At 40.2% G+C, this 20613-nt stretch overlaps 1 protein-coding gene and 1 long non-coding RNA gene across 8 annotated transcripts in view; one reads left to right on the forward strand and one right to left on the reverse strand.

The window, feature by feature from the left end:
- Nucleotides 1-20613, forward strand: part of LOC115646110 — a 34501-nt gene that overhangs the window by 4012 nt on the left and 9876 nt on the right. For 2 of the 5 annotated variants that reach the window (XR_003998942.1, XR_003998938.1), the window contains exon 3: nucleotides 3084-3357. This is a non-coding gene — a long non-coding RNA (uncharacterized LOC115646110). Of the gene's footprint in view, nucleotides 1-3083; nucleotides 3358-3556; nucleotides 3719-3819; nucleotides 4379-20613 lie in introns of those variants that run through there. The other 3 variants (XR_003998940.1, XR_003998939.1, XR_003998941.1) reach the window with 3 other exon arrangements.
- Nucleotides 6973-20613, reverse strand: part of EXOC3 (exocyst complex component 3) — a 37625-nt gene continuing 23984 nt past the window's right edge. For all 3 annotated transcript variants that reach the window (XM_030551605.1, XM_030551607.1, XM_030551606.1), the window contains exons 6-13: nucleotides 20034-20159; nucleotides 17641-17741; nucleotides 17036-17146; nucleotides 15179-15329; nucleotides 13618-13740; nucleotides 11672-11833; nucleotides 8202-8329; nucleotides 6973-7698 (exon numbers count right to left, since the gene is read on the reverse strand). In XM_030551605.1, the coding sequence (XP_030407465.1) occupies nucleotides 7527-7698; nucleotides 8202-8329; nucleotides 11672-11833; nucleotides 13618-13740; nucleotides 15179-15329; nucleotides 17036-17146; nucleotides 17641-17741; nucleotides 20034-20159 (1074 nt within the window). In that variant the 3' untranslated portion in view covers nucleotides 6973-7526. The remainder of the gene's footprint in view (nucleotides 7699-8201; nucleotides 8330-11671; nucleotides 11834-13617; nucleotides 13741-15178; nucleotides 15330-17035; nucleotides 17147-17640; nucleotides 17742-20033; nucleotides 20160-20613) is intronic.

The raw sequence follows: 20613 nt of genomic DNA on the forward strand, positions 1-20613 counted from the left end.
ACTCACTGATCATTGGGTCTGATATTTACACATCATTTAATAAACGGTGTGTAATGAACCAGAGAACAATACATCAGTCCATACCCAACACAGCGGGGGCTCTCCCCAGCATGCAGGACTGTCATGGCCATGGTGCCAGGCCGGTGGCGCCCCCAAGCAGGGTTTCCATGAGCAGCTCAGGAGTCCGCTTGGGGAAAGGGCTGCCTAGGGTGACCATGTTTTCCAAAAGAGAAAGCAGGACACCCACAGTCACTCGCCTGAGCCTGTCCCTGCAGCCCTCCTTCCCCTCCCCCCCGGCAGGGCTGGCCCCAGCTGCTGACTTGAGGTTCGTTACCCCCATAACCCCCTTGTTGGTTGCTAGAACCCTGCTTGCCCTCCTCCCCCGGCACAGGGCTGGCATCTCTGCTTGCACTCCACACCACTCCCCAGTTTTGTTTTGTTTTGTTTTATTTTGTTTTTTGACAAAACTGGGCATTTGTCCAGTTGCTCTTGCCATTTTTCTTGGGAAAAAGAAAGCATTGGCGACAACTGCAAAAATAAAAGTGACCAGCAGGTGTGTTCAGCCAGCCACAGGACTATTGCTAGCCCCCTGAGGCAGGAACCAGCTGAGCAGGTTGAGCCAGACAGTTCCCTCAGTAGGGTGATGGTTTACTTCCCTCCCCAGCCACCTGCTGCTAGGATAAGGATCTCTACCCACTGCCCAGGCTGGAGACAGTGTATTTACACTTGGGAAGCAGCATAACCAATGAAAATTGAGGCTTGGTGGAATGGGCTAGTGCCTGGGTTTTTAATTTTATTGGCAATTAAGCACAGTAACAGCATTTTTAAAGATTTTTCCTCTTTCAGCTGCAGATAATCTTAGGGGAAGCTAGTAAAAGCCAGTCTCAGAGCAACTCCTTCAGGCAGCAGTAACTGAAAGTGGCCTTCCTCCTCATTAATAGACCTGATGGAGTGGCTGTGTGTCTACTATGGTACTAACCGGACCTGAGAGTTTAGGGGAGGAAAATTTTGTAAGCATCTGCACATAGCACTACAGCAGGGTGTGCTATTCCTTTGAGGAAGAGGGGAAGGGAAAAGTGGAAAATGTAAGTGGAGGAAAGAGCAGGAAAGGCTCCTTGCTGAGTATAGAAAACTATTGGTGTATGTTTGGTGTAGCAAGAAGAAAGAAATATGAAGAAAAGGTCTGGACCACTAGTTCTTTGCAGAAGTTGAAGCTAGGGTTGCCAATTTTGGTTGGCTATATTTCTGGAGGTTTCACCACATGACACAATCTTTAATTAAAGAGTAATCTTTAATTCCTGGTAACTCCAGGACAGTTCTGTAGGGTTGGCAACCCTAGTTGAAACCATTTGGTTCTACCCTATCTGGCATAGTTGGTTGATACTTGGAAGGAGAATGCACTGCGACTTGGTGAAGGGGAGTTAAAGCCCTAGCTTGACACAGATGCTTTGAGTATCATCTTTTAGATGCTTACAGAGTTCTGAGGGCCGAGTTCATAGACTCAGGGGCACCACACCTTCAGCAGTTCCCTAGGACCAGAACATGTGCTGCTGTCCAGCCATCCAATCCAACTGATTTGCAACAATGGTACTTGGAACTGCTTGAATGGAAAGGAGGGTAAAAAGTGAAATCCTTTATTGAGAGGGCCAGATTTAAGGGGATTATAAATCTGTGCTCAATTTCTTTCCCTGATTGAGGCTCAGGGAAAAGATGGTCTTTCTCTAGTTTCTGTCATGCCAGAAAAGCGCAGAAAAACTTCAGTTGAAGAAGAAAGCAAAGATCTTATGGACTGATGAGAAAGGAAATTAAGCAGCATTTTAAGGGTATTGGACTCATTTTTTGTTCTGTTACCTGGCAGCTGGAGTCATAAGAAAGAGACCACAACAGACAAATTGATTACTATTGTTAGCAAAAGAGATAACTATGGAAGAAATAAATGTTACTTTATTTATATAAACACTCTGAATTTGTTAAAAAAGCAAACAGGATGTTAGGAATAATTAAAAAGAGGATTGAGAATAAGATGGAGAATATCTTATTGCCCTTATATAAATCGATGGTACATCCACATCTTGAATACTGCGTACAGATGTGGTCTCCTCATCTCAAAAAAGATATACTGGCATTAGAAAAGGTTCAGAGAAGGGCAACTAAAATGATTAGGGGTTTGGAACAGGTCCCATATGAGGAGAGATTAAAGAGGCTAGGATTTTTCAGCTTGGAAAAGAGGAGACTACGGGGAGATATGATAAAGGTATATTAAATCATGAGTGATGTGGAGAAAGTAGATAAGGAAAAGTTATTTACTTATTCCCATAATACAAGAACTAGGGCCACCAAATTAAATTAATGGGCAGCAGGTTTAAAACAAATAAAAGGAAGTTCTTCTTCACACAGCGCACAGTCAACTTGTGAAACTTCTTGCCTGAGAAGGTTGTGAAGGCCAGGACTATAACAGCATTTAAACAAGAACTGAATAAATTCATGGAAGTTAAGTCCATTAATGGCTATTAGCCAGGATGAGTAAGGAATGGGGTCCCTAGCCTCTGTTTGTCAGAGGATGGCGATGGATGGCAGGAGAGAGATCACTTGATCGTTACCTGTTAGGTTCACTCCTTCTGGGGCACTTGGCATTGGCCAGTGTCGGAAGATAGGATACTGGGCTAGATGGACCTTTGGTCTGACCCAGTATGGCCATTCTTATGTTATCCTGTTTTCTATGTCCCCTTTTCAGCATAGTTCTGTTTGATGCCAAACAAAAACCCTATTTAAAAGCCACTTGAGCAGATATTTTTTCTGTAAAAATTAATGTAATACCTCACTCTCAGTGATAAGTAATTTTCCCAGTTATTTTAAAGTGACATCATATTTTAGATGCAAGCTGGATCCCTGAACAAGTTACAACTACATAATTTAAATATACCAGTAAAAAAGTTATTCCATCAAAGGAAAATTCAATGATTTGTAGTATCTTATAATAAATACTTCTTTAAAATATTTTTATTTGATAAATGAGAGTCACTGTTTAAGATTTTTTACATTTACAAATAATGCTGTTGTCTCAGTAGTCTTGTTTACTCTAGGAAATGTCTACTCCTGACAACTGGTGTTGGAATCAGATGCAACCATGGATGAAAACAGTCTAATTGCAAGTGTGGATAGAATGAACATCGTTTGAAGATCTGTCTGATGCAAGTTAATATGCAGGAAATGTTACTCACCATTTGGATCTATAAAAAGGAGAGTTTCAAAAGTTGTTGCAAAGTAAGTCCTACTTTTCTAGTTAATGTTACAAAATAAAAATAGGACTTTCCTGGGGGTGAGTTCACATTCAAATAGTAAATTACATTTCTAGTCCTTCATTGCTTCCTGTTTATTAATTATTCGCCCCTCTTCTAGTGTTGGGAGTATTAAACGCTATAGTTAAGGTCATTTTCACGCTACAGTAACTTTCTATTTTCAAAAGCTCATAATTGTCTTTTAGACCCACATCTGTTTTTAAGCCAAGGTATAATTATTTTTCATTTGAGGATAATTCTTCCACTTTTAGTTACAGAATGGTGATGGGAGAACACTTTTCAACTAAAAAAATTACATTTGCCCATCAGTACTGAGGAGTGGAAGGGAGGAGGAGCATACACACACAACTAAACAAAATATTTTCCAAATTTGGTGTTTAACTTGTCCTATCTACAGCCATTTCCTAGCTATGTTTTTAGAGAAGATGTTTTAAAATAAAGCTAAATGTTCTAATAATCGTTTTGAGCTTCCTACAAGCGAAGTAATTCCTCATGAAGCTCTGTCTTTGACATTACACAGAATGCAAGGAGAAATGCACACCAGAACACAACTGCAGTAGGTGCTGCTGCTTGGACAATTTGCATGAGAGAGATTATAAACGTCTGATTGAAATACTTGGGCAAGTTGTTCCCAAAATCAAGAACTAGCTTGTGGCCAAGATTTTCAGATCTGTGTACCTAAAGTTAATATGCATAATCCATATTTAAATGCCTAAATATAAATGGCCTGATTTTTAGAAATGGACATACACCTCTACGCCAATATAACATGAATTCAGATATTATGCGATAAAGCAGTGTTCTGGAGGGGCGGGACTGCGTGCTCCGGCAGGTCAGCGTGTCTGACTGCGACACGCTGCTCCGAGTGGCATGTTAAGGGTGCTGGGCTGGAGCATTGAATAAGGGGCAGAGGGTCTCAGGGGGCGGTCAGGGGACAGGGAGTGTGTGTGCAGGGGTTGTATGGTTCGGAGGTTCTAGGGATGGGTCAGTCAGGGAACGGGGGCATTGGATAGGGCATGGCAGTCCTGGGGGTGATTAGGGATGGGGGAGGTGTCTCTGGAGGAGGTGGTCAGGGGACAAGGAGCAGGGGGGCTTAGATGGGGGTGGGAGGTCTCTGGGAGGGGATAGTCAGGGGACAAGGAGCAGGGGGGGTTGGATGGGTCGAGGCTGGGTTCTGAGGGGGTCAGTCAGGGGTGGAAAGGGAAGTAGATGGGGGGCTAGGCATGTTTGCTGACTATTAATAATGGAAATGCTTGAGGCCAAAGCAAGTTCGATGTAACGCAGTTTCACCTATAACACGGTAAGATTTTTTGGCTCCTGAGGACCATGTTATATCAGGGTAGAGGTGTACCTGCAAATCCCACTGAAATAAATGGCAAGTGCCAGGTGCTCGGGAAATGCTTATTCCCAAATGTGGCAATTGCTTCCATGAGAAGGCCAGTTGATTTCAGTGGGAAACAACATCTCAGTAGTAAGCACTATGCTTGGTATTAAATGTTTTTGCAAGATCAAGTCCTTGAAGTCATAGTTGGGAACTGGAAAAGGTAAGGTTCTCACAGAAGTAATAAATTCACCAACACTACCTCTCCCTTTTACTTGTTTAATCATGTAATATTCATTGGGTCAGCATTTCAAAGGGCTAACCTTTTTTCAGATGTTTGCATCCTCAAAATTTGCACTTGCACTTTGCACTCCAACTTAGCTGCAGTCACAAGCTGAGACCGCGGGTCAACGGCAGGCACAAATCTGTGTATTGTTTGTGGGTGAAAAATAATTGATATAAGTACCCACCTTCACACCAATTATTCATGTTGTAGGTACAAATTTTAAGTGATTCCAGGCCTCAGCTCTTTCAGAATTTACTTCAGTATTTGCAGTGTAGTCAGGCTATTATTACCCTGAGAACCTTTTACATTTGTATCCTTAGTGGTGCACTAACATTTGTGCAGTTGACAATTTCCCAGTGATGTGTGTTGGTTATTTTACTGTATATTACATTGAAGTGTTCCTTTAATGGTAGTCTTATGGAAGTAAGAAAAACATCAAGAAAATTGACAATGTTTACTCCTGGTGGAATTCTGTGCCAAAAAATTAAAAATCGTGTGCAATATATTTTAAAATTCTGCATATTTTTGTTTGTCAAAATAACAATATAATCACACCAGTTTCAATTATTTTTGGTAATTTATTTCAAAAATACCTGTCATCAGGTATGTCTGTAACAATACAGACAAAGATTCAGGAAATGTTTTTTGACAAATAGAGTCCTTACTAGGCATATTAATACAGAACTCTGAGTAATAATTCATTTAAACTACAATACAGAACCGTATTTCCCACATCCCGCAGAAGCAGTGCAAAGGCTTGGGGGAGTCAGGAGTAACTGAGGAGCTGAGGGAGAGGGAAGTAAATTGCTGGGAAGGAGCCTGGGTGTGAACTTGGAGGGTTATTGGGTATGGGTGGGAAAAGTATGGAACAGTTTTTTGGGGGTGTGTGGGGGTGGGGATTCTTAGGGAGCTTCCCCCATGCAGGCCATGGCTGACCCCTAGCCTCTCCCATTCAATCAGGCACACCTGCCCATCCCCATGTGTCTGTACCCTCGCCCAGCCACGCCCATCCCCATGTCTTTGTGCCCCCACCCAGCCACTCCTGTCCCCACCCTCCCCCGTGACCCTGTGCCTCCACTCCCATTCAGCCCCTCCCTGCCCCTGTCTTTCCTCCCCCACTAGCGCTTATGAACCCATCTGAACCCCGAGCAGTCCCTCGCTGTCTGTCTCCCCATATCACCTGTCTCCTGACCTGGCCTGACAAGCTCTGCAAAGAAGGCAGCTCTCTCCCCTCACTGGCCATGAGCTGCAACAACATTTCAGCCGAAGCTTTTTTCTGCACAAAAAATTAGAAATCTGCGGGGCTCATTAATTATGCACATGCACAGTAGTACAGATTTGCCCCAGGAGTAAATATTACCATCTTACATACTATATTACGTTAATTGGTGGAGCTTGCGCTGCCTTGCAATACCTGTATGTAACATGATTCACTCTGAATACTGCATCCAATTAATTCCAGTACATCACTGGTCAGAACACTTCAAGTTTTGTGGAAAACTATAGCACCTGTGCAACTATCAAAGGATTAGACAACTGGCTGATGGCACCAATTGCTGTCTTCCAGCACAACAGTACACCATCTCTGCTCAAGCTCCCTATAAAGTTTAACATATTGACAATTTAAATTATTCTTCTCCCAGACAAAGAATGGTGGGGGAGGAGGGAAAGGAGAGAATAGGCCACAGAGGTATTAGAGGAAGAAATAATAGGGCACACAATCCTGGAAGGGGGGAGGGAAGATTGCGGGACCCTGGCTGTGGTGGAGGGAGAAATGGAGGAGTACACAGAGCCCCAGCCACGGTGGAAATGGGGACCCAGAAAGGGGATGGAGGAAATTGGAAGGAATTCCTGAAATACAGGGAATTGGAGAACGGTACACAGATCATTGTGGGGGGCAGGGGAAAATATGCAATGAGTTCCTGGTGTGTGCAATAAATTTGACCTACAGACACTACCAAGGGTGATTCTCTACTAGATTATAATAAAACAAAACAATGATGTAAATTGCTCTACTTAAAACTTCCCAGTTATTAGAAAGTGAATCTATACAGGTCCAAAGAATACAGTGTTTAAGCTGTAACATTTTTATTTAAGTGGCATTTGGCAGTGCTTAATACACACAAAGTTAAAATCAAATGGATGAAAAATTATTATTGTACCTTAAGTATCAAATTCTTTCATTTTTTCACCCTAGAACCAAATTATATACTAGAAATTTCAGTCATTTCATTAAACAAACATTTGTGAATTTCATAATTGTTTTCTGAAACAATTTTACATCAGAGTAAATACATACATAAAGTAGGAGGTTAAGTAATTGTGAGAAAATGTATTTGCTGATGGTGCCTATGGCTGTAACGTGTGAGTGGTCAGTACACAGCACTCTGGCCATCAGAAAGTTTCATTCTTCAAGCAGCCATGCTAGTGATTTCTATAGCTGGTTGTTTCCAGGATCTTCATTTCAACTGTTTGCACCGAAAGTTTTTAAAAACTCACACCCAATAAGTAACAGCATCATATTAAGTGTCCTTTAAAGTGGCATTGCCAAATTTGCCTTCGAACATTTCAAATATGTTGATCCCATACCAAAAATGACACATGAACTCAAGCTTGTCAGTTACTTAAGAAGTTTTTGCACACTTAGCGTAGGAACTGTAATTTCTTTAAAAATTGGCACATAGTTAGGATTTGGTTGGCTTGAACCCTGGTCCAGAGTTTCAATGATGGTCTGTTTCATGTCCCTGCTGGCATCTCCTCTTACTGTCAGCAAAGCTGAAATGTGGTCATCCCTGCCAGACAAAGGTACAAACCAGCAATGTCAGTATAAACCTTTGTACAAGTAATTAAGCATTTGACAAAATGTGTTAGATCACAAATTTTCTGGCCACCATGTTTTGCCTCAGTGCCACAGTACCTTTGCAGCTTAGCCAGGCTTCCAGACATTCAAAAATTGTGCTCACAGATCAACTTCTCAGTCTCTTTGTAAAGAATTCTCTCCTCCCACTTTCAAACTATGAGACGAATGCTGTGTAATATACATTTGTTCTATATTCCCAAAATATTTCCTTTGATATGCCAGAGTACATATCCACCCACACCACTTTAGCGTACATGTGTTAAAATATTAGCATTTTATTCTATGGGTCTCACAAGAAGGTGATTAAACCATACAGTAGAAAAAACAATGAAAGGATATACATAGACCACACAGGACTACTCTGGCCTAGAACTAACCTTAAAAGAATCAGTACTGTTAAAACTCGAAGCTAAGACACAGTATGAATGGTATTACCTGATATCTGGGTATTTACTAACTAAAGTTGAGACTTCCAGATAAAGCAATGAAGGATCAGTCAGCTTGATAACTTCTGCAATGGCTATAATGATGTCACAAAGCCCTTCGGTGTCCTCTCCAGATCCCTATAAATTGAATAACAAAAAACATAAGCAACAAAATTCTTTAACCTTTACTCTCAGTATTTTGTTACAGACACTACCTGCATTGTTTATTTTCAAAACTTCAGCTGAAATTTTAGACAAATTGTTAGTAAAACTGGAAGGAAAAAAAGGCCACTTAAATTACCACAAATGATATTTTCCTCATTTTCGGTCTCCAATTTACCCAATATATCTGGACCAAGCTACTTTAGTTTTTCTTGATCAATATTATTTGCCTAATCTAATCTGTACCATGTCCAGCACGTGATTATCTGAGTGTCTAAACAGTTATTTAGTTTCAGCTGGATACTCTTTCACAGACCAATGTTCTCTTTTCGTTTCCCCTTATATTCAGGAATTAACAATTTTTTGGTCTGCTTTAGGTCAGATCACCACCACATATTAGTGATTCATGGCTCTGAAGAGAATAGCCTACAGTTTCAAGTACAGTAGAACCTCAGACTTATGAACACCAGAGTTACAAATTGACCAGTCAACCAAACCTCTCATTTGGAACTGGAATTATGCAATCAGGCAGTAGCAGAGACCTCGCCCCCCACCCCCACAAAAAAAGCGCAAATATAATACAGTACTGTGTTAAACGCAAACTACTAAAAATAAAATAAAAGGAAAGCAGCATTTTTCTTTTACATAGTAAAGTTTCAAAGCTGTATTAAGTCAATGTTCAGTTGTAAACACTTGAAAAACCAACCATAACGTTTTGTTCAGAGTTGTGAACATTTCAGTTATGAACAACCTCTAATCCTGAGGTGTTCGTAACTCTGAGGTTCTAATGTAATGCAATTCTGTTGGATATAATATCCTCTTCCTCTAGGCTCATCTCTCACAAGAACCCCATTTTTTTTAAGGAGCTACTTTTTACTCTGTTTGCTATTTAGGCATCTTGGATTCTTATCTTCCAAAGCTCAGTTGTCAGCAGGATACTTCTCAAAATAATTGTTCAGAGTCACTCCCATGTGTATTACAGAAGTTAGAGCCTATTAGAGGTCTTCTAGTTCACCTCTATGTTGATGCAGGATTGATTCCTATACTACACTTCCTAATATTTGGTCCAGTATTGTTTTAAAATGTCTTAAGTCTTTTACCAGTTCCATTCAAAGATTATTCCATAGCTGAATACATCCTGCAGCACTGACATGCAAAGTGTCTGGAATTGTCTATCAAGCTTCTGTTTGCAGTGTTGTTGAAGCTGTGTCGGTCCCAGGATATTAGAGAGACAAGGTGGGTCAGAGTATATCTTTTATTGGACCAACTTCTGTTGGTGAGACAAGCTTTTGAGCTTACAGAGCCCTTCTTCAGGTCTGGGAAAGATATTCAGGGTTTCTCTTTACTTACAGTGCTACAGCAGCGCAGCTGCACAGGTGCAGATGCGCCGGCACAGCACTTTAGTGAAGACGCTACTATGCCAATGGGAGAGCTTCTCCTGTCAGTGTAGTTAATCCATCTCCCTGAGAAACACTCCCATCAACATAGCGCTGTCTTCCTCAGGTGGTTAGGTTGGTGTAACTACATCACTCAGGATGTGGATTTTTCACACTGCCGAGGGAAGTTGTTATATTGATATAGGGCCATGTCTACATCTAAAATTTTGCAGCGCTGGTTGTTACAGCTGTATTAGTACAGCTGTATAGGGCCAGCGCTGCAGAGTGGCCACACTTACAGCAACCAGCGCTGCAAGTGGTGTTAGATGTGGCCACACTGCAGCGCTGTTGGGCGGCTTCAAGGGGGGTTCGGGGAACGCGAGAGCAAACCGGGAAAGGAGACCAGCTTCGCTGCGGTTTGCTCTCGCGTTCCCCGAACCACCCTGCAAACCGCAGGGAAGGAGACCTGCTTGCTCGGGGGTTCGGGGAACGAGAGAGCAAACCGGGAAAGGAGACCAGCTTCGCCGCGGTTTGCTCTCGCGTTCCCGGAACCACCCAGCAAACCTCAGGGAAGGAGACCTGCTTGCTCGGGGGTTCGGGGAACGAGAGAGCAAACCGGGAAAGGAGACCAGCTTCGCCGCGGTTTGCTCTCGCGTTCCCCGAACCACCCAGCAAACCTCAGGGAAGGAGACCTGCTTGCTCGGGGTTCGGGGAACGCGAGAGCAAGCCGGGGAAGGAGACCAGCTTGATTACCAGAGGCTTCCTCAGATATGCTGGGATACCTGCTTATTCCACGGAGGTCAAGAAAAGCGCTGGTAAGTGTCTATACTTGATTACCAGCGCTGGATCACCAGCGCTGGATCCTCTACACCCGAGACAAAACGGGAGTACGGCCAGCGCTGCAAACAGGGAGTTGCAGCGCTGGTGGTGCCCTGCAGATGTGTACACCTCCTAAGTTGCAGCGCTGTAACTCCCTCACCAGCGCTGCAACTTTCTGATGTAGACAAGCCCTAGGTCTGTCGTGTAGACCTGGGCTCAGAGTGTCACAGCTAAATACAATGTGGAACAGATAAAGCATTAACATGTTGCAAGAGACCATTTAAGGTGTTAATTGCCTATCACAGGACAAAGTAGGGTTAGTGGGCTACACATTGTTGTAATGAGCCATAAATCCATTAAATTAAATTACGTGAGTGAAACAAGATAATCAAGAGGCTCTCAAATGTACTCGCACAGAAAAGTGATTAATAACAGAAACACCCTATCACTCACTGGTGAACACTTTTCACAAAACAATCACTCCATATCTGACCTCTCAGTCCTTGTCCTCAAAGGAAACCTGCACAAAAACCTTCAAAGATGAGTTTGGGACCTGAAATTCACAAATTCTGAATACCAAAAATTAGGGACTTAATGGAGACACTGGATTTATGGCTCATTACAAGTAACCCACTAATACTTTTTGTCCTATGACTGTACAGGTATTAACTGCCTACTTCACCTTGAATGGTCTCTTGCATTATATGTTAACTCATCTGTCCCACCTGGTATTTAGCTGTGACACTCTGAGTACCTTTCCCAGACCTGAGGAAGAGCTCTGTGTAAGCTTGGAAGCTTGTATTTTTCACCAATAGAAATGGGTCCCAACACCACATAATACTGCAGCCATCCTGTATATTAAACTTCTGCACAACTGAATTCAGGAGTCCAACATTACAGCCTAAATTCATACTCAGAATTCCAGAAAGGATGCAATACCACCCCAGAAAAGGGAACACAGAAAAAAGTCTCTTCAGACCAATTAACAAGTTTGAATACCTTGCATACAATGTTTTACCCCAGAATTAAATGTCTACACATCTTTAGGAACAGTCAAATTTACATATCTGATCTTTTAAAAACAGTCAGGTTAATGGCACTATTGGAGGGTGTAAATACTTACAGCTGATAATTTTTTAAACAGAAACCTGAACTGGTCTGCTTCTTTGATCATTCTTTCTGCACCTTCTTTTCTCTCTTCTGCATTCTTGAAAGATATACGTTTTAACATAATAGCCTTGATGTACTCCACAACCACTCTACGATGGGCCTCAACAGTCATTTTCTGAGGAAGAGAAATATTGGAGTTGTACCCATTAATTAAAAAAATTACCTATCACTTCTGAAAAGAGTTATAATCAGGCTTTAAAAATGCTCTTCTGCACTCATAACTAGCCCAAAGGTAGTTTTCCCTGACAAGTGCCTGCAGCAGCAGTGAAAGGTTCTTGTAAGTTACAAAAAAGCTGCTTTTGCTGGTAGGGAACCTTATGAACAGCTGCAGAATCTTTGGGTCAAAATCTGGTTTCAGACACCCATATGTAAATCCAAAGTAATGCTACTGAGTTGCACAGAGTTACTCTAAATTTACACCGGAGTAGCAGAGATAAGAATCAGGTCCCCTATGCTGAAGGAAGGGACAGATACTGGTAAGGTTGAGGAAGCAGAGATAAGATTGTTTTTGGTGATGGATCTGGACTGTATACGAGCTCAGAAACTCCCAAGAAATGGTGTAGATAAATCATGTCTGTGAAAGACTTAAGGGGAGCTTGATACAGACCCTACTTGTTCCCTCCTAAACATTTACCAAAGGTTCCCACACATGGATAAACTCAGTGTCCTCCAGGCTCTTGGTGACAAGGAGGTAGACTACACTGCATCTTCAATGATGAAAAGGCAGATGGTGGTGCTAAGGGAGCAGATGAAAGTAAGGGTCTGCTGGTTGCCAAAAGATCTGTTGGCCCAAATCCCTTAAAATAAGATGGTGGTACAGACTGTGGGTTGAAAAGCCAATGCCAAGCTCTGAAGCAGACAGAGCTCTTCTCTGTGCAAAACATTTTTGCTTCGAGGTCACATAAGTATCCTTATAAGGCAAGCTGATCCATGGGTAAGGACTAATTCCAGGAATGATTTGTCTTTTTTTTCTGAATTTTTTTTAAATTTAAGAAGTGCTACTATGATTAAGTATTAGACCTCCAAACCCGTAAGTATGGAAGATGAAGATGCCAAAATTGACTTCAATAGGGCTAAAAGTCCTTTATCAGAAGGACTCTGACCAGTCTCTTCTGGTCTCTTGAGCCTGAAAAGTAAGGGAGGCATAGGCTACATTTAATTTGGGGAGAGGGTCCTTATTCCAATCATTCCAAATGATTAGAGAATGGATCAGATTTTATGTTCAGCGAACTTTTCTAAACCCTGATCTCCATGTCAGCTTCAGCCATTTTATGTTGATAATTTAGAAAGCAGGGAGGAAAACTTTGTAAACATTATTTTAACTACACAAAACTGAATTAAAATTAAACTGATTAAAGGGAAATGCTCAAGCACAATATATTAAAAAGTAAAAGATAAAAGTAGGTTTGATCTACTGTGCAGTGGCAGTTCAAAGATCCATTGGCAGACAGAAAATAAAGGAGATGAGTTGGGACATTATGCCTCTAACAATTCTACTTTTAGCATGAGGTTTATGGCCTCAAGTAGGCTGATTGCTTTTTATTGGTTCTGGAATTTACAGAACATGCAGTTCCAAGAATATATTGCAGAAGTACAGCGTTAGTGTCAAGACCAAAATCTATATATAGATATAAACAGTTGTGAGGAAATAGTGCTATACTAAACTCTTGTGAACTTTATGGGCTCAATCCTTTAGCCCTAATCTTCCTTAGGAAGAGTTAATAGGAATCTGAGTGAACAAAGGAGACATGAGAAAATTAGGATTTTTTGTGATAGGTTTGTTTTTACTAATAAGCAATATTATTTTTTCTGGATTACATAAATTAATAAAATGTTCAACGAATTAATCCGACTCGATACTCAGAGCATATTACCTGAGAAATATGTTAGGCAAAATACCTTTTTATAGGGTTTTTTAATTCTTGCAAAATCATTGAAATAATCTTCTACAGTGACACAGATTGTGTCCACAGCATTAGATCCAGTCAGCCACTTCTTTGTCATCAGCTCATTGAGATGTGGCTGAAAAAACAACAAAAACTATTCAGAAAAATTTCTGAAGGGTGCCTATTCCCTCATTTCCAACAGATCTTAAAATGAAGTTCAGAACAACAACAGGTAAAGCTGATTCCACAAATGTAGACCATTTGTAAGTCTTTCATATGAAATAAGTAACTACATATACAAATAGATCAGACTGGTAGAAAAAAAGGATAGTATTGCAATATTAGCATAAAAAAACTAAAGTAAGCAGCCAACTATTGACTCTAGTGTTTGCTTTGTCTTAATTCATTGACAGTTTAAGGGTGTTTACTATGGATAAGGTAACAATTATATCCTGTCCTAAGTAAACTCAGAGGTGAAAAGAACAAAATGTTTATTAGCCCAAGATAAAAGGTACTTATGTAACAGTTGTAATTGTTCTTATACTGAAATATTATCTATCCTCTCCCGAATGAGCTATGATTGGCTACTACAAATTCCTCCTCTGATTGGCTATTGCCAGAACTCCACAAGTCCACACCAAAACTGGTGGCCTAAATGTCTGATTCTCTCCCCACTACCTCTACTCACTTACTTTATTTGCCTCTTAAGTCTTAGAGAGGGAAATGAGGAATTAAGAATAATTCTTTATAAAATATTGTGTTTTATATCTTATATGAACAATGTGAGTGTTTGCACAGGGAGTTAAGTTGTCGAGGTAAGGGGCAGGTCTGGGGAATTCTAAGGACAATCGCTACAGTGGGAAGATTGTGTTCCTAATTCCCGTATACTTCATGATAAATAAAATAACTGGAGCTGAGCAGCTCCTAAAGTTCATAAGAAAAAAGTTTTCTATGAATCTTCCATGGATATGGCTTGCGGTCAAACACATACAGAATATGGAATTCAAAAGTGCTATTGCTAGTTTGTTGCAAAGCGACACAGTTACTAAGCCCTAGAGGAGTTGACTCCTTTTTATTCTCCCCCACTTTTTTCTTTAACCCCCCCTCACACACATTCTAAGGGAAATGCCATATAAGAAATTAATGTTAAAGTTTCATGTTTCAGAACCAAAAAGCTGGGAAATGCCACTGTTACGGTTGTGCCTACTCTTCCCCCTTCAACATGTGCTCGATACACTCTCGAATGTGATCTTAAGTTATTTCCCCAATAATGCAATACATTAGCCTTTGTTTTCCCTACAACTTTGGATACTCAAATGCTACATCAGCACAATATACGTAGTATATGCTAGACACACACTGCCTGCTCAAATTATTTGTGTGAAGTGTACACGTTTATTTTTACACAACATACTACATATTGTATTACCCTGCATTTGCAAGTTTGTTGACATATTGCTATTATGCAATACAAAACCCACCTAACTAGCAGCCAAGATAGCTTCTTAATTAACGTCCTTATTCCTGAATTTCATAATAAAAAAGGCTCTTTTTGGAGGAAAAAAAGTTCCAACCTCTAAATCCATGAAGACTTCATCTAGCAGGCTAGAGCACCCTTCTTTGGCAATGGTGTCTAAAATTACATCCATGTTTGCATGGCTGCTTGACATTCCCTCTTCCATTTCATTTTTCAAATATTTCCTTTTCAAACTGATTATAGATTCTCTGCAATAAACAAAAACATTTTTCAGCATCCAGTCTGATATGTATGTACTAGTACACATTGTTACTGTTATTAAATTGTGTTTGCGAGGCGTGTTTATGCATGAATGACACAGTGGGTGGTGTTTATTTGGGAGGATGAATGGCCTTTGTAGCCTGCCCTGTAGGTCTTTATTCCAGCACCCGTCTACATCCCTTTAATGACTACCTTAGGGTGCCACTATGCATGTGTGACTACTTTTCTACAGCTATAGAGGTCTGGAGGGCCAAAGGAATGGATGTGAGGGTTAGAGTCCCTCGATCTCTGAAGTAATGGGCAAGTGAGATACCAGGCAAGAAAAAAACATGGTATTGGCACCAATGTTTAGATATTCAATCTCTTTTGCATTATTTTAGCCTACAGTCAGGTCTCAAGAAGCTGGGATGTCAGAATTGATTCCAGTCTTAGATGTACGCTGTTAAATGCAAGATTGGTGGTTAAAATGTGAACTCTTCATGATTTAATCAAGGAGAAGGGCTCTTCTGTGTATATTACTGAAATCTCATTATAGCTGGACTCATTTGGGAACAGTTGGTACTAGGCTGGTATTTAGTACAGCATGAACAAAAGGGGGATTGATAGGGAGGGAACATAATTCTTTTTGCATCCACTCTGAAAAGTTGAAGGTCTCCTACCCCCAAACTGAACTCAATAAAGGGTATTCATCTTTAATTGTTGATGCAAGTCCCAGGCTAGAGTTACGTTGTAACTTCCCTCTTGTACTTAAAAATCCCTGTGTGATCTAAAAAAATTCTTCACTATAGCAATCTTGGAAGAAGCGAGGCTGAATGCTCAGTGACCGAAAAAATCCATGAAGAATTCTTAGAATCATCTCAGGTTTTCATGGCACTGACCACCATAGGCGCATTACAGATGGTTACGGGCTCCATTCACATAGTTGATCACACTTTTGATATAATATTTGGGCCAAAATTGGAGGTTAGAAAGTTGGAAATTAGGCCCTCCTCATGACCATTATCTTTTACATTTTGAGACTGGGGCACCCCTGTCCTGTCAGAACAAGGGATATGATTTGATTGTCTTCAAAATGTAATGAATCCACAGTACCACCATAAGAACATGAGGGATTATATTGGTCCTCTTTCAGATCAACCTATTAAGCATTTGGTAAGATTTTATAATAAAAAAAGGAATCCCCAATCATTACCATGTTCTCTACACACCCATTTTTCCAGCTTTGCCTACACAGGTCACAGTGGTTTACAGATGAGTTATGACATATCAAGCGTAAGGCAAAACGGCTAGAATGCCCATGGCAGAAGCCATGGGCTAAAGCAAATTGATAAAGATTTCTTTAAATTCTTATGCCATTGCTCTGAGAGGGGCAAAAAACGGTATTTTTCTTTCCAAAGCTCTGCAAAGTCTTAATTGGTGGTTTTATTTTAAGTAGTGGACAGCTTGATTAGCCTGAGCTGCTTTTGCTCAGTGGCCAATTTCAGTGTCACCTTAAATGGATTGGGATCTGCCTTTTTACCTCTGCAGTCAGTTGAGACCCTTGAGCTGAAGCCCCCTTGGTATAAAAAAAGAAGGAACAGCTGGAAGGGCATTCTCCAAAAGGGGCCCTCAGTTTAGGTTTCTTATATGCATTATAAATTGAGATTAATAAATATTTATTTTTTTACAATACTGTGTAAATGTGCAAACTTACTTAAAGGTCTGACAGTTGTTGATTATGGCAATCATATATTGAACATAGCACTGAGGATACTGACGATTTTTTAGGTGCTCCTCTTTATATAATTGGGCTTCTTCTTTGTACCTGTAGAAAACCCGAAGAGCTATTAAACAGATGAAAAGTTACACAATTCTAAGCCAAATGCCCACTGATAGCCTGAAGAACATTCACAGGTGTTTTGTGGAAAGCTGATTGGTCACAGGTCTCTAGGATTTCCATTGCAAGACTTTAAAAATCAGCTGAGTACAAGAAGGATGTGCTGGCCTAGCTGCCTCTATTTGGAACCATCGCTTTACTGCAGAAGATATAGTGTCAGGAGCTGATCTCAAGAACTTGACCACTAGTGAGACTGGAGCTGCCAGTCACCAACAGAACAAAATTTCCAGGGGGGGTGGAGAAGGAAAAAAGGCAGCAAGGTACCATGTCCAGTGGAAAAAGGATCAGGTGGCATATCTGGGAGAGGACAGGGACCAGGCAATAGGGAAGCGTGTACAAGAAAGCAAAGGTAGGAGTACGGGACAGAGAGAGAGGGAGGACTAAGACTCCAGAGTACCCCCCTCGTTTTTTTTTTTTTTTACCTTGTCAGGAATGAATTCATTTGTTGAAGACAGAGAAGCAGTACCTTCATTTTCAAATCTTCACTTATCTGAGCAGCCACCTGAAGATTCTGCTCAAACATCTAAAATGAGAAATAGCTTAGTTATAAAGATAGACCAATAGCTGGAATAGCGACACAAACATGGCAGGATTCCCTACAAAATGCTATTTGGAGAGTTAAACTGGTGTGAGATCCCCCACATTTTTTTTTAATTAAATCCATACACTCTCTCCTACTAATCAACAGAATAGCAACTGCCATGAATTTAATAGGTAACTTCTTCCCAGGCATCCACATATGTCCGATTTTTAAAAAACAGTACCGAGAGGCAGTCAGATATTTTTCATGTAAGGAAGCATCATTCTGGATTCCCCCCATCTCCAAATCAGTGCTGATTTGCTCTTCATGGTGGACCAATGTCTAAGTCAGCTCCTTCAGCATTTCTACCTATTCCTACATATGCAAGAGATAACTTGGCATCAGAAGAATGCTCACAACTGGGCACAAGATGAAGGTGCTCTAAAATTATGGGGATGAATGGGAAGGGAATGGGAGAAGACATACAGATGAAACAAAGAAGGGAAATAAATGAGAACGTGAGAGGATATAGAAGCTACCTTTATGCTGGCAAGTTTCTGAAAGTCTTTCATTGTTGCATTAGTAGTGGAGCTACTCCACTGATGTGGTCAATGGTTGTTGTGCTAGTGTAGATCAGTCACCAGCATTTTAACTATTTGTCATCTAGCCTTGTTCAGAAACCAGAACCAGAACCGGTGCTAGTACAAGTGTGGATTAATTTGATGAAAACCTTAGTGTAGATGAGGTCATGGAGACAAGGTGGGGAACATGCGAGAGACTGGGAAAAGAAACTCCCCTTAAGATATTTGCCTACTACTTTTAAATGTAAACTGCAAAATTAACAAAATGGTTTTGTGACTTTACTTTTTATGATTTATAAAGAATGTTTGAAAGGCTCCCCCACACACAAAAAGGGGAGGTTGTTCTACTTTTTTAATCTTAGAAGTATCAGGAACGTCAAGCTCTATCTTCCCTATTTTTGCTGAAGGACTTCTTTCATGATTCACATGTAGATGGGTGGGAGCTCTTAACTGAAGTAGCATTGAAATGGTGAGGTTTTTGGATCCTTCACAGAGAGAGAGCTTTTCTCCCAAGTGTTTTAAGGCCGATCTACATTAGGAAATTTGCATTAGTATAGCTATCCTGGTGTAAACCTCTAATACTGATGCACTGTACCAGTATGATTACACCAGTAGCTTCCTGAAGTTAAGTTACATGGGTAGTTTTGCATCAGTGTAGAGAATCCATGTTAGGAGTTTAAACAGAAGTAGATATATGAGTAGTTACTTCAGTGCAAATTTCTCTAATATAAACAGGCTCTTAGTTAAACAAGTGTTAGCATAAAAATACCAACAAAAAACGCCCATATGAACAGTTTTAAACTGTCTGAATAAGAATAATTTCCCTTTTCATTCAGGTTTCACATCCTTCGTATCACTGATGTCACGAACCTACTACTTTGCCAGTCAGTCGTACTCTTCCACAATTGACAAAATCTGACTTTCTAATGTAAAAAACAAAACAAAACAAAACAAAAACAACCCACACAAACAGAAAAAGAAAACACAACATAGCAACTTTTTTTTTTTTTGGAGAGGGGCAAAGGGAAGAAAATGGAGACATGTCCTGACCTTTAAAAAAAGGAACAACACACACACACACACACACACACACACACACACACACGTACAGGAAAGCCACAAACCCATTTACCCCTTTTTAGGTCATCTTTAAATTTGTAGAATGCAAGAATGTTTCTGGATGAACCCAGGTACAATCTCTTCAACATTCCATTTCATTCTTACCCATACATAACATTCCTTAGGTGTTTCATAGATTCCAATTTAACAAAAATTCAAGGCAAAAGTAGGAAAGATGGCTGTCCCTACTCAGTACTGTCTATAGGTAAGAAATGAAGCTTCAGTCGGTTTTTAAACATTCCTTCCCTTCCTGTAATGATGCTGTACAGAAAAGGAGGTAGGTAGCAAGCAAAATACTATCAGTATGACAGAAAAAAGAAGAAAATCATAAATGATTCACTGATGTTTCTGGATATTCTTAGATATCTTATGAGAGAACCATGAAAGTGTTACAAATATCCTTAACGTTCACTCTTTCAGCTCAAGAGGCTGCCACTCTTCTAGGTAAGCATCTCATAATGAGAAAATGAAACCAATTCAGTCTGTATTGATACAAAGAATCTGCATTTCAAGAGCTTCCTGGTTTTCTTGCTTTTCTCCCTGCCCCATTTTTCTATTTTTTTTTCAGAATTTTTTTTTTTAAATTAACGCATACCTGAAAAACAATAGCTGCAAGAGTAGTCTGATAGTACCCATCTTGATCTGCTTCTGGCTCAGTTTCTTTTATCCAGTCTTTTTTATCTGTCTCCAATGCTTTTCGTAGCCAACCAATAATGTTGGACTGCAGTAAATAGATTAAAAAGAAACAGGAAGAAGCAAAGATAAAATTACCTGGAATCAAAATAGGAAAAAACCCACCATGACCTTCAGACAAATATCCCTTTTCATAATTAAAGGTATTTTAACCAAGAAGGAAAATCAATTTTCACTCACTCTCATGGCTACTGTTATAACCATCACTATCATCTAAATAGGGGTGATCAAAATTTCACACACACAAATTTATTTTGACAACAATGGCCTTTTTTCCCCCAAAATGAAGCTTTTGTAAAGATCAGTCACCTTTTTTGAAGTTTTTCACAAAAAAATGAAACTTTTTTTAATTGAAATTTATCAAAATCATGTTCAAAACAATTACAGGACATTTTCATTTCCTGAAGGTGTATGTTTTTGTAAAGAAAAGCCTTCAATTATTATTTCAAACACAATTTCAATAAAGACTCAAGCTGTCATCA

Source organism: Gopherus evgoodei, chromosome 2 (genome assembly GCF_007399415.2).
Source record: "Gopherus evgoodei ecotype Sinaloan lineage chromosome 2, rGopEvg1_v1.p, whole genome shotgun sequence".
In the NCBI taxonomy this organism is placed as follows: Eukaryota; Metazoa; Chordata; order Testudines; family Testudinidae; genus Gopherus; species Gopherus evgoodei.